The sequence below is a fragment of the Pungitius pungitius genome, chromosome 9 (assembly GCF_949316345.1).
Source record: "Pungitius pungitius chromosome 9, fPunPun2.1, whole genome shotgun sequence".
NCBI classification, from domain to species: Eukaryota; Metazoa; Chordata; class Actinopteri; order Perciformes; family Gasterosteidae; genus Pungitius; species Pungitius pungitius.
This window is the reverse complement of record NC_084908.1, coordinates 13,110,617-13,124,372: the sequence shown is the minus strand read 5'-3', so window position 1 is coordinate 13,124,372 and position 13,756 is coordinate 13,110,617. Positions and strand designations below refer to the sequence as shown.

Here is a 13,756-nt window from a genome sequence, read left to right as displayed (position 1 = left end):
ATTGTCGTGAAACTTATATTAAGATGATAAACAATAAACAGAAATCAGTCAATTTCTTTTATTTTTAACAAAGTTTTAGATAAAAGCATGATTCCTCATTCTGAAGTTACGTAGCTTCAAAAATGAAGTGGGTTTAATGAAGAAAAAAAGCAAAATTAAGCACAGAACTGCATAGATAATACCTTTATATAACACCTTCTGAAGCACCCAAATGCAATGCACTATGGTCATTTTCTTATTTCTATCTTTGGTGAAACTCAAAATTTTGCATATAAAAGTGCAACTGATGGAGCATTGACTGAACAGTTATCTCTTTACAAATACTGCCCTCCTGTGGTTGAGGCAGGTTCTCTGAGACCCTTGTTGAGCATTAAGAGCCTCGGTGCTGTTGAAATCACAGTGAGCTGTGTTGCTGTTGATTTTTTTGCGATAATACATCGGAAAAAAAAGCTCAAAATACACACAATCAGGCTCATCTATCAGTGCCGACATTCTGCTGCATGTGTCAGCAGTGCAAGCATTTAGGGACTATAGAAAAATGATTAGGCGGGTGAGTGGTACATTATTTTCACCTTTTAAAAAGCATGATCTCTCTTCGGCATCCTGACTCCACTAAGAAAACATTGCAACACCCTCCCAAGTTATACAGCTGTATTGCAATTAAATTTGCCATTTTATTTAATAGAAGCGCACAAAGAATATATACGATTTTCTTATTCAAACAGATGGCTAATAACAGAACTACACTATAGCTAAAATAAATACCTTTTACTTAAAGTTTACTGAAGCTCTGTTGAAATGCAGAATATAGTGAATGTTGGAGCTGCTTGTGTAATGTGATTGCAGAGTCATGAAGAGGTCTGTACTATTTCCTTTTTTGTACAGACCTCTCCCCCTGATCATTTTTATACAGTCTTTTAAAGAAAGTAAATGCTAAAAATCCACTTTTTGAGAGTTCACAGCAGCTCCATCTTATCTCCATCTACCTGTGAACTCAGCCTCCCGGGCCAAGTGTTAATTAGAGTAAGTTAAACAGAGTCATATGGTATAATCTCTTTAGTGTAGGGACCTCATACAGAAACAATGACAGTATTCAGAGACACTTCATCCAGTGATGATGAAGAAATATGTTTACATATTGAAATGTTTTTCCTCTGTAGGGCAATGGATGTCAATCTGTGATATTTGATGATAGTTATCTGAAACTATAAACTTGACCCTCATCCTAATAGGTAATACTTGTATACTACTCGTGTCATAGTCCAGATTTGATGAGAGAACAGCTCAATGAAAGTTGTGACTGAAGAAAAAAACTGCAGTGGCTATGGAGGGTAATATCACAGAAGTCAATGATGCAGCTGTAATTTCTGTAACTTCATCGCCATGGGTTCCACAAACAGCTGCGATGCCAGTTAAAGTCACTGTGGGATTGTTGGGATGCTGCGAGATCTCTTCATAATCAGACACACCTCCACGTCGGGGAGGCTGTTCTGTTTGGCCTGGGCACACCCCTCGTCTGCTGCAGCCATGTGCAGATCGAAGCGCAGTGACACCGACTTCTTCCGCAGTTTAGGATTCCCTCGGAAGAAGGAGCCCTCCCACTGCTTTATCACCTCGTCAATCCTTTCAGTCCTGGAAGGAGATGGGTTTTGAGGCGGTGGCAACAATAGCCGATGTTCATGTTTTCCTCGGTTTTGCAGAAATAATTCATTTGAATGTGGATGTCAACTGCAGACTTTCAAATTTCCGTTAAGTACTTTTGTGTGTCATGTAATGCCATGCGAAATGGGCCACTTCAATGGTACCATGTTACTTCCACTCATTCATTCATGCTTAATGCACCTGGTTGCACAGTAACACCAGGGGGCAGTAAGAGTGAACACTTTAGTTTGGATTGAAGAAGGAGAATTGTAACGGTGATTAACAAACGCACCAAAAATCATCATGACTTGGGTAATAATGTAGGAGATGTGGCCTTCCGCCTTATGGGACTAATTTAGGCCTCAATGCTGTTCAGGGGTTTAACATTTTTCACACGCACCATGTGTAGCACTCAGCCTCCAGCAGATGTGGTCATACACGTTGTGTGTATAGATGACTGGATGTATTACCTAACAAAGTTGTAGTCCAACTTATTCATTTTAGGCCATCAAGAACCTGGTGGAGGTATTTTGCTAAGGTAATGCATCCTGTCGGATGGAAATGACGAGGATAACAAGTCCAGGAACAAGGTGTCCCTTGCTATCAGTTAATAATCAATCAAGTAACTTTTAGCACGAGCCTCTGCTCACAGGCAAAGTAAATATTCTGGCTGGACTGGCTCTGCATGTGTGTGGCTCTCTTATCATGTAACATTAGCGTGTGTGCCACTTTTTCACAATGTGCATGTAGCGCGTAACACCTGAAGCATAACCAAAGAATTCCGCCCACGTCTAAGCAACAATAGCAGGTACCACGCCCTGGAGATTCCACCCCGCGCCAGTATCTCCACATCAAACACAAGCCATTAAAGGAGGAACATTCCCATGCAGCACCATAACAGACTCATGGGAACCTGTGTCGCTAACTCAACGTTTCATGCCTCGCAACTTGTTGAACGTGTACTGATTATTCTCTTCAGAGCCTGAACATCGAGTCTGCTCGACCAGACGTCGCCGGGGTGGGGATGGCATGTATGAATGTGTAATCATAACATAAAGAAGTCATTAAAAGATCAAAGCCTAAGAGGTGTGAAAGCCTCGGGAGAAACTAAGTTGTTAGTGGCCGAAACTACGATTTTTTGGCCAATGTAGTGCAGCCCTCTCTGAAGTGATGCTGTTAGTGCTCGCTGCACTAAAATGCCTACATGCTGACTACAAGTCAATGGGGGGAAAAAAAAGATCAATACTTACTCAATGGTGCCGTGACCCTCAGCACTCTCTCGCACTACATTGCCCTGAAGAATCTCCTGAGTCTTTACCGTGGAGATTGGCAAGTCTTTATCTTTTTCTGGCTCTGCGAGAGTACATTAATGACAAATCATAGATCAACATACGACTGCAGTAGGAGTGTGTGTGTGTGTGTGTTTAGGTGGTGTATGTGTGTTAGTTACCCGTGAGAATCACAAGGCTTTGCTGTCTATGCAGTATGCTTTTATTCAGCCCGCTGCCTGCTGGGAGGAGGGAAGGTATTTCAGGCAGGGGCTCAGACTTGGGTTCATCCGGAGTAATTGCAGGATCACTGAAGCCGTACTCTATCCCGTTCTCCTGAGGCTCCTCCACTGAAAACCTCGAGGGCCACAAGCCCGTCGGCTGCCCACTACGGCCCATGTACCTGCGGGCAAAAGAGCCGGCCAGAATAACTTAAACAAAAAGAAACATAGGCGGCACGTTTACATGCGTGTCTGGATTAAATTGCTTTCTTTCCTATGTTAGGAGACAGTTAGCTCGACCAAACACACAAACAGGAAATCCAAACTTATAGGTGGTCTGTTTGTAGATTTTAGTCCTGTCCTTCAATTACTGGAGAAGTAACATCCGCAGGAAATTCAACCCCGATCGACCAGGTGGAAGTTCCGACACGTCTCGCTAAGCTCACTGGATTAATGCCACGGTATTAAATTAAAGTCATCTCCATTGTTGAGTTCCATGAGAAAAACTGAACGAGTGGGCAAGTTAAAAACTTGATTCATAATCTTCTTTTCATAATCTGCTCCCCCTCGCTTCCTCCTTCTTGCCATCTCTAATAAGAGCTTTCTCTGCGCTGTCTGTCTAAAGATGATATATAAATATTGTGCACTCATCTTTCAGTATAATCTTTTGTTCCTTTCATTTGGTTAATCTACAAACATACCCACCAACTTTTATGTGTCCAGAAGGCTTCGGGGAGAGAGTTGTTTTCCCTGTATGAGGATGGTCTTGTCTCTGATTTTTTGTCATAGAGCCTTTTGTGCCTCCACTGTCTAGCCACTCATTCGCCACCCTTCTCAAATATGGAAAAACAATGCAAATCCCAGGTGCCGCATCCTGTCTCTCTCGGATCAATGACGTCAGCCATTTCATGAATGAAACGCACTCCAGTCTGCAGATGACCTCAGTAAGGTGAAGTTGCCATTTCCCCTTACTGTTTATGCTTTATTGTTCTTACAAGAATTTGTAGTACATTTCCAATAACTGTTTTGTTGTCCCTGGGTAAGAGCAGGCGGGTTCTGAGAAGTCTTTCACTACGAAATATTAATTACTTTACTGGTTGACACTGAAACCACAAAATACCCACTGAAGCATTCCTTCCTACTTCCTCCAAAGATTCCGTTCCTCTCTTTGCGCCTCGATCTCACCTGCCCTCTTCGCGCTCCAGCAGACGTCGGTAAGTGCTGATCTCTCGCTCCAACCTCATCTTGGTGTTGATGAGCTGGCTGTGGCGCTGGCGCTGTGTTGCCAGCCCGCTCCTCACCTGCTCCAGCTCGCTCTCCAGCCCAGCGATCACCCGGGAAAGGTCCTGCAGCTGGCTGGAGTACAGCTGCTGGGTGTTCTGCAGGGAGCTCTCCAGGCCTTTCTCCTAAAAATAAACCACGGGGTGCTTTCGGGTTAATGATTACACAGTTGTCCTAAAATGTAATTGGGCGGATGGAAAGTAATTATGTTCATGCTTAACAGAGTCTTACAGTTCAAAGAAAGAAGCACATCATCCCTCAGCACAAGCAGTGTCAGTTCTGTTGGTTCATGCTGCATTCTGAGGCACTAATGTCTATAAGTTTTTTTTTTTTATAAACCAGGATGGGCTGCTCGGGGTGATACGATATGATGTGTCATTTCTCACCAAGGCATGTAGGGTCTCAATCTCCACCTGCAGCGAGTGCCACTGCTTCCGAGCCTCAGCCAGTTCTGCCCGGGCCTCCCTCAAGGCAGCGCCGCCGAGGCTCACCTGCATCCACACTGCCTCTTCCTGGGTGAGGGGGACAGGGATCACATGGCAAACGAAGTTCACAAACACCGCTGCCACTATATCTAAACACGCATTTTAACTTCTAATCCCAAGTTCACGTCATCAACAGACGCACACCTGGTGGGGAACACCTGGTGGTTTTTTCCCCAACTGGCACCCAGTCAGAAAGTCCGAGGCGAAGCAGAGACAAGGTGGTGCTACTGCTAGTGTGTGCTTCAGGGTGGGTAAACAGACAGCAGAGCAGACACCCGGACCCATCCGTGCAGTGTACACACAGCTGAGCAAGCTGTGTGTACACTGTACAGTTGTTAGGCCCTTCACACCCTCCGTTCAAATGCCGCCAAGCAGCAGAGCTGTGTCAGCACAGTTATGACAATATTTTGACAGTAAAAACAAAGGAAGATGGTTCAAGTTATTTAAGTTATTTCGTTTCTAATATGTTACTCCGGTGATTTACATTTTTTATTTATGAGTGTATTTCCAGGCAGTGATGGATGACACTCGTTGAAACCTACCTACAAACGTTAAAACTAAGCATCATGCAGATGGCTACATATAACTTTACTTAAATGTACTGTAAGTAGCATGTTACCATCAGTCCATGATTTGTTTTGTATAAAAAACCTATAAAAGAAAAATCTTAACTAAATTAATGAATAACAAAGCTTTTATTCCACATTCCTCGATTCCATATTCCTGTCATTTATACCCTTCTATTTTTTACTGCAGATTTAAATTTTGTAAATTTGTAAATTGAACATTTTTTCTGCACTGTGTTATTTGTCTTGTTGTCCAGTGTCTCATCGTCTTACTGTCCAATGTTATTCAAAAACCACCATCAAATATCTTATATGTCTAACATCTTAATCTTAATAGTTCTCTATGTGGATTCTGAGCATCAGTGGCACTATAGTGCAATGTTTTACATGACACTGTTTTGATTGTATCACATCGAAGCACATGCTTCAGGGCGCACATGCACAACCTGACAGATATTTCATATTTAATGTGGAAGGAAAGGCATTCCTCAACACTCAACACTTTCTTGTGCACAAAAAACTTGAGGGGGCAACTTTAAGTGAGGTTCACTATTGATTTACAGTTGTTTTGTGCCTGCAAAACTAAACATGGAGAACAGCTTCAGGAGCAAACTCTCAGACTACTGCTGCTCTCAATAGCCTTAGCTAAAGGGTAAAAAATGTTTGGTCTGCTGCTGAATCATATTAAATCAGACATTCATGCTTAAACCTCACTGTAACTCTCTTAGAGTATATTCTATTCTAGCTAATATTCTATTCGCTTGGCTTTTTAATGTTAATAATTTTATCTGGATACAAAACAGAGCTAATGTTCATTTTTCCAGTTTAGCACTTCTCAAAAATACTACTCAAATTTTTCATTTCAGACCAGGGTTTTGACTGCACCATCAGCAAAAGACGGAGAAAGTCTCATGTAAATAACAGCAATTCATGCTCCCTTTCAGCACTGTGGTGCTCGGCCAGGATGGTCGCTTTGACACCAAAGTCATTCTTCTCTGGCACTGGAACTTCTGGATCATAAAAGTCCCCCACACTGCGACTTTACCTCTAACAAAAAGGAAGACAGCCAGGATGAAACAGCAATACTGCTGTTTCTGGATAAAAGAGGAGACGTTCTTCAAGAGATATTAGAATAATCAGGTTGAAATCTTGGAGATCAGGCATCCTTCACAAACTAGTCATATGTTTTAAATTAATAATCTAAATGTATGTAACAGTAAAAAGATGAGGTGCAAGAGGAACTAATCTATAACATGCGCAAACCTACAGCACCATCCTGCTAACCATTTATCTCCAGCCGAGCACAGGCATCAGCCTTCCTGGGGGACAGCAGCCGCGAGTCGGTCGTGAGGGTGTGTCTGACTGGCAGCTGGCCAGGACACCATGAGAGACAGAAAAAAGAAAAACCCATAACTGATGCAGGAGTAGATGCGTACCTCACTGAGAACCCCTCTGTGTGATCCGGATGCTGCTCCAGAGCGGCTGGGCCCGACCAGGCCGGGGGGGAGTGGATTTGACACGGCACCCGGGCCGAGGGGTCTCTCGCCCAGGCCCGGAAGTCCACCCTGGTCACACTGCGCTCTGATTCGGTCGAGGAGCTGGGTGAGCTCCATCCCTGTGCCATCCTCCTCCTCCCCTCTCGCTACTGCTGCTGCTCTGGCCGTCGCTAACAGCACATCGCATGAGCCGGCCCGCTGCAGCTGCAGAGCCCGGGCTGCCTGCGAAACAGCCAACCAGAGGATGGCGAGGGAAGGGGAGAGAGAGAGAGAGGGAGAGGGAGAGTGTAAGACAGAGCACGGGGGGAGAAGAGAGGGAATGATGTAAAGACTGAAAGGAGAAGAAACATAACAAAGAAGAGGGAGATGAAGCCTGTTTGTGGATGAATAGATGCAGAAGAGAAGGAGGGAAGGAATGTCGGTGTGTGTGTGTGTGTGTGTGTGTGTGTGTGAGTGTGCGGGGCAGAGAGTCCACGCAATGCAGCGGGTAGAGACAAATGAAAAATCTGTGATGGAGCCCTACGTGTGCAAGTGAGCAGGTGTGTGTGTGTTTCTGTATGCAGGAAAATAAACTTGAATTGAGGGAGGGATGTATTAGCATGGATAAGGAGATGAGGAGAAGGAGGCAGGAAACAAGGAAAAGAAGATGGTTGGATGAGGTCAGAGTAAAGGGACGAGGCATCATTAGAAACTAACCACACACACACAATGCAACACTAATGTCAGGGTTGAAAGTATAAAGTACATAAACAGGCTACTTTAATAACTGTAGAAACAATGATTTATTTATTCATTCACTTTTTATACTTTAAAATTGAAATAGAATCTATTCTATAGAATCGGCATCATCATCAGTACAAATATCGAGATGGCAAACGGCAATGTCATCTGGACTATCATTGCACAGTAATGTCTCTGCTGCTGATCTGCAAGATCAGGAGTGAGGAGTCACGCTCGATGCTCTGGCAGGCTGTACTTACAGAAGGACTTTAGGATTCACCCCACGAGTTTGATCAGCACAGGCAGCAGCTAAAATAAGTATTATGCAATCCTTTACCTGTGTTAGCTCTAGCCTGCAGCATGGACACTGACTACCTTTTACAAGTTGTTCTCCCATTCTTGGGTTAAAACTACTGACTGAGTGGTCGAGTCAATGCAAGGTTTCCCCAAACGGGCAAAGCTTGCACAACACCACATCTGCAGAAAGTGCTAAAAATGTGTCACCATAATGTTGTAGGACACTTATAATAACAATATCACCCTGTTGGTACCCAAAGCAACCATGAGTGGATGGCATTATATTGTATTATTGTTCATTAAAGATGCAGAATTCACTCATTACTAAATTACGTCACTTGAAGGCCTACTGGTTAATTATAGCGTAGCATCAGCCAGCTGCCAAACGGCTTAACTACCATTAGACTATCCAAGCTACTGATAACTGAAAGCTATCTTGTCACTTTAAAATGGAAAAGGTTGTAGTGTGAGACAGTGCATACAGTTAGAAAGATCCCCATCAGAAGGAAATATACAGTAGACAGGCACAATGTAAAAGGAAAAGAGTTAGAAAGAGGAGAAAGACAAATACGTCATAACAGGCATTGGCGGCCAACACATTTATTGACCTCAAACTCCCGGTGCATCTCCTGCAGATTTGACATGGAGAGCCGAAGGTCTGCCTGCAGCGTCACGCTGCTCTGATCTGCCTTCGTCTTTGACTCCCTGAGCAGAACAACCTGTCGCTCCAGACGCCTGGTGTTCCTCTCCTCCGTCTCACACCTATAAAGTGGCGTATAGTGAAAGGCTATTGACTGAGGCCCATTCTCTGTGTTTATTGAATTTGATATCATTTAATCTCGCCATACTTTTATAAACACAGCAAAGAAATGGTAAAAAGGCCAAAGAAATTACATTATTTCAAATACAGGCCCCAAATCAATGCTCAGTGGAACTTAACTTAAACTTGGCACATGTACAATATATCTTATTTTAAAAAGGGATTGCTTATAACAATACAGTCGCACCAACTTTATTAGCTGATTTACACAATTGCAGGCGTGAAAGAGACCTTGACATGATTTTAATGTGTCATAAAAAGAGTGCAGAGTCTCACAGTCCCACTCAGTCAGTAACACATACAGCAGACTGCTACTGTCCTTCAGGGGTTAATGGCTGCCTTTGTGTGTGTGTGTGTGTTGAGGATAGGGGTGGTGGGGCTGGGGGGTTTGTGTCTCTGCATCAATACATAAGTGAAAGTGCTGACGCGGCACAGCCCAGGCTGGATTTGCATGTCGGTTTGCTCACAGGCGCAGGAAATGGCACGAAGCAGAGAGCAGCCGAGTGTTAAAGCGTTGCAGAAGGAGGCAAAGAGCAAGTGTTTTTGTTATTTTGGCTTTATGGGCCAGAATCAATAATCACAAGATTCATTCTTGCATGTTACCTGCTTTACTACGTCAAATGTCCCTTCTCTGTACCTCATCACTTTAGACGTGAGCGGTGTGAATGACTGTGACAAGTTTTTGGGATGCGACCTCCTGCATGATTTTCTTATGGAATTAAAGCTTTCGGGAAAACTACAGCCAAAGAAAGCTGACCTGGCCTGGATGTCAGCAGCTCTGGACTTCATGGTGTCAGATTGCAATGCCAGCTGGGCATTCTCCATCAGCAGGTTACCAACCTGACAAAACAAAACAAGAAGCCAATAATAGATTAGATCAAGTACAAAGCTAATTCCAGTTCTATAGATTTTACTATGTGAATGCAAGGGAATTGGTGTCAACTGAGACATTATCATCAGAGACATATCTGACATCACTGTTACTGCCTTTCTCTTTTTAAAAGATATTCACAACTAAGACATTATAATAGAAAAATGATCTAAACCTATCAATCGTTTATGGAACACTGAAGAATCTGGGTGAGGTAATAGCTTGTAGTATGATTTTATAGGGCAATAAAGTGTATGGTGTAATCAAAATGTTTTTTTAATTGTTAAATTTACTAAAAGTGAAAGCGTGACAAGTAACATTCAAAACAATTCATCCATAATCTCTCAGTATGTAATAATGTTTACACACTGTACATGGAATGGACACATTGGGTTTATTAACTGTGTTTACATGTTGAACATTGGACCAGACTGAATTGTACATGCTGTGAAAAAATGAGCACAAAAGTACAATTCTTTGCGAGAGGTGCTTGCATGACTTTTATCACACACGCATAGATGTTAACACACCCTCATTCCCTTTTGTTTTTGGTTGCGAGTGAAACTCTGAGAGGTAGACACACCCTCATGTTGGAGGGTAGCCAGAGATAACATGAAATATTCAATAACATTCAGCGCTTAAAGACACGCTGAACATCATGAAGATGTTCCAAAACACTGTCTTGGGCCCCAGTGAGATGATGAATCCACTCGACAAGACAAGAGTGACAAGACCTGTAATCATCATCTTAGTAGCTTTAGTCTGTGTGGTACGTAGTGCGTGATGCAAAGCCTATTCTTAAAAAGGAAAACAGAAAAGTAATCCCATATATTCTAACATAACAACATTCCCTCAATAACTGAACAAGCAAAGCCATAAGAGTCCATCTTCATGGGAACATCAGTCAACGTGACGCTGTGTGCAAAAAGTAATTAAAATGTCTGTCAGTGACACTTACTCATGCAGAAAGGAACACTAACACAGGAGATTAGTTAAAAACCATCATGTCGGGTCACGCGATTACCAGTTAGTATTAAAACGACCTACTAAGTGGAATGGCCTTTAAAGTAATGAGGCTCTAAGCTTATGTTCAGGCCTCGGCCTGTAGTTTATGTATCATTCATCCTGCTCCTACTCCTAATTTCCTGTCGTCATCGTCTGGGCCTGCCGGTTATTCTGATCAGCGGGCCACATTCACCCCCAACGACCTCGTAGAGTCAGCGACCTTTTGTCAAAATTTCATTACCACAAATCTTCTGTTATAATAAACAATTACCTTTACTTAATTCACTTGTCTGTGTTGAGTGAATATTGCTCAGTCGCCCCTGGGACCGACTTAGCGTGTCACACATGTAATAGAAATTTCTGCTATAAGAAGGTCTCAGGCTCCTGCTGCATTTTTCCATGACGGTTGTAATAAAGACTTCTGCATTCCCTCAGTGTGTGAAAGCCGACATCTGTCTGACTTTTGGCCGCAGACAATGACACACACTATCTGTTGCTAATCCTTTGCGACAAGGTTGTTTGATGTGGAGTTACCTCCCACATCATTGGATTACAGTGAATATACTTTAAGTACTGACATTTTCGGCACTTAGACCTCTTTCGAGTGAGATATTGCCCTGGGAATCAACCCCCCCCCCCCCCCCCTCCAAATATCTGACGCATGGTTAAATATGCAAAAATAAGCATTCCTTGCTCTTGGTGTGTTGGTGGTTCTTAAAGTAATAAAACAATTTATTTTAGTTTGATGACAAGTGTTCAGCATCAACTTGGTTTTGAAAAGGGTGTCAGGAAAAGGTTCCTGATTCTCCCAAACATGAAACTTAAAAATAACCGACAGCCAATTTTATATTCTTTTATGGCGAAGCAGCTGTACACGTTTTGTAATAGCCAAGATGATTTCCATAGACCCCCCCCCCGCCGCCCCCCATCAGCTACGGTGTCGACAACAAACAAACAGTGCGTTACCTGGACGCGGAGCTCCTGAACAATGTTTTCCTGCAGGGACCAGTCCCGGGACCGGGATGTGCTCCTTGCGGACCGGTCGGCTATCTGAGCCTCCAGCCGCTGGTTGGCCTCCTGCAGCCTGTTCACTTGCTCCAGGAAGCCTTTCAAACGGGCGTTCAGTCGCCACATAGTGGGACTGGAATCCTGCAGCAAGTCCATTGGAGACCTGAGAGAGCAAACATCCAAACGCTTACAGACACTCACAACCTGGCGCTGACGTTTCCATCAAATGACACAACCAATGGGGCCCGTGATGGCCCAACGCGTTCAGACAGCGGGCTACCGAGAGACTTCTGTATTATGCCGAATGAATGCACGGTAGTGCCACGTTGTAACAGCAAGACGATTGCCACCCATTTTGGCTCACACGGCGCAGAGGCGTTAACAAGGTAAATGTTTACCCAGCGTTACTCACCTGTGGCAACGTGACCTTCTCCAAATAACGCACAGTAAGGGTTTTAAAGCGAGGCAGCGAAAGTCCCTGAGTCTGCTCCCGTGGTCACGCTGTACGGATCCAGAGCTCGCCGCGGCTCAGCTGCATTCCTCTACAGTGATCCGTAACACTTTCTCCTTCCCACTGTGTCCCAGGTCATCATCACATCACCAGCAGGACTCTGAAACAGAGCAGACAGGCAGTCTGCAAGTGTCATCGACGGTTGGTTGTCTTCAGGGTTCCTCCTTGTCGCCCCCCGCCCTCCAGGGCAGCATGTGGGTGAAGGGAGAGCAGTGGGGTACGAGCTGGACACAGTGCTTGCATCACCAGCACTCTGGGGCCCTTTGTGCTCTCAGAACCAGGATTACTGAGCCGCGTTCAAATAGGCAGCAACACAAGCTGTGAAGGGAATGTTCGGGGAGACGCAGCGACAGGGCCTGTGTGGGTTTGTGTTTGCTTTAATAAGGGGTTACCATTACGTGTACTATAATAATGTAACCCTATGCACTGAAATGAAGTCAACTAATAAACACTTTGTGCAGAGTTACCTCTTGCATAATAACACTCTTGGCTGGTTTGAGAATAGCTGAGTTTTTGTCAGTCTGGGTCAAAGGTTTAATCCTATAATTACTGTAAGGTGGCCTTCAAAATTTCCTCGGGTACAATGTTCAAAGACACTTGCTGATTCCACTAACTTGAGACTATTTGTATTGCTGATCCACCACTGCAATAAAAGTGGAAGTCCCAGGCTAAATGCTCAAACATAGCATGACGCAGTGAGGTAATGCTATCAGTGCGCCTTTGTGACACAGTGGTGCAAGAAGCAATACCCTCGCAGATGGTGCCAATCATGTTAGGAGTTAACTTTGCAGCAATTTTCATCTTAAGTTGGCCAACATTAGCCACCATAGGATACTGGTCTTACTGGAGTATTTAGCATTTAGCAATATTGTGTTTCATTGCTTACGTCTTCAACTTGGGATTTTGTTTAAGGTACCACTTTTGAAATTAAGAACATTGCTATTTATTTAGTGAGTGAGTTGTGCCCACGTTATTGGCTGCAGTATAACGGGAACACATGCACTACACACGCACTAAAGGACTCACATGGCATGTAAACAAAGGAGGGAGAAGCTTGGATGACAACATACAGTGCTAGAGCAACTTCATTCTCTATTAGGCAAGATGTCTTCAGTAAATATCTGTTTGCTGCTGTATTAATAGTCTGAATATAAATATAGAAGTTTAAGGATTTGATTACAGTACAAAAGTGTATAAAGTGTGAGTGGTACAGTAGAATCTGAATCTATTTCACTAAAGGGTTTAACTTTGAGGAGTTTCCCCATTAATCTTCTTTTTGTGTTCCTCTGCGACCTAATTTGCCCTCAAGGAGCTACATTTGTATTTGCTAATCATATGGCTTAACGGTGGAAAACATGCAATGCCTTGCTGAGAGGCAGGATGTGGGGATTATTCCTATAAAGCTGAGCCTCCACTTCACCCTAGACTTGAGCGACCCAAGGAAGAGCCAGGGAATTCATTTCTCATCTCGTTTTCCTGACAGGGTGTCAGGGCTTTGGTTACCCCTCCAGATTGATAAAAAGAGGGAGGGAATGGTTAAACCAGTTTGTATAATCAAGCACCCAC

The 13,756-nt window shown here is 43.6% G+C and overlaps 1 protein-coding gene across 1 annotated transcript; it reads right to left on the bottom strand.

Annotated features, from left to right (window-relative positions):
- Window positions 1-43: 43 nt before the first annotated feature.
- On the bottom strand, window positions 44-13,000 carry krt222 (keratin 222). The gene is made up of 10 exons (XM_037471075.2): window positions 12,092-13,000; window positions 11,638-11,842; window positions 9,553-9,635; window positions 8,584-8,737; window positions 6,899-7,180; window positions 4,798-4,923; window positions 4,316-4,536; window positions 3,092-3,312; window positions 2,892-2,994; window positions 44-1,632 (listed from the first exon to the last, which is right to left on the bottom strand). The coding sequence occupies exons 2-10, from the start codon at window positions 11,833-11,835 to the stop codon at window positions 1,419-1,421; spliced, it is 1,602 nt and encodes a 533-aa protein (XP_037326972.1). The 5' UTR covers window positions 11,836-11,842; window positions 12,092-13,000; the 3' UTR covers window positions 44-1,418.
- Between the last annotated feature and the right edge of the window lie 756 nt (window positions 13,001-13,756).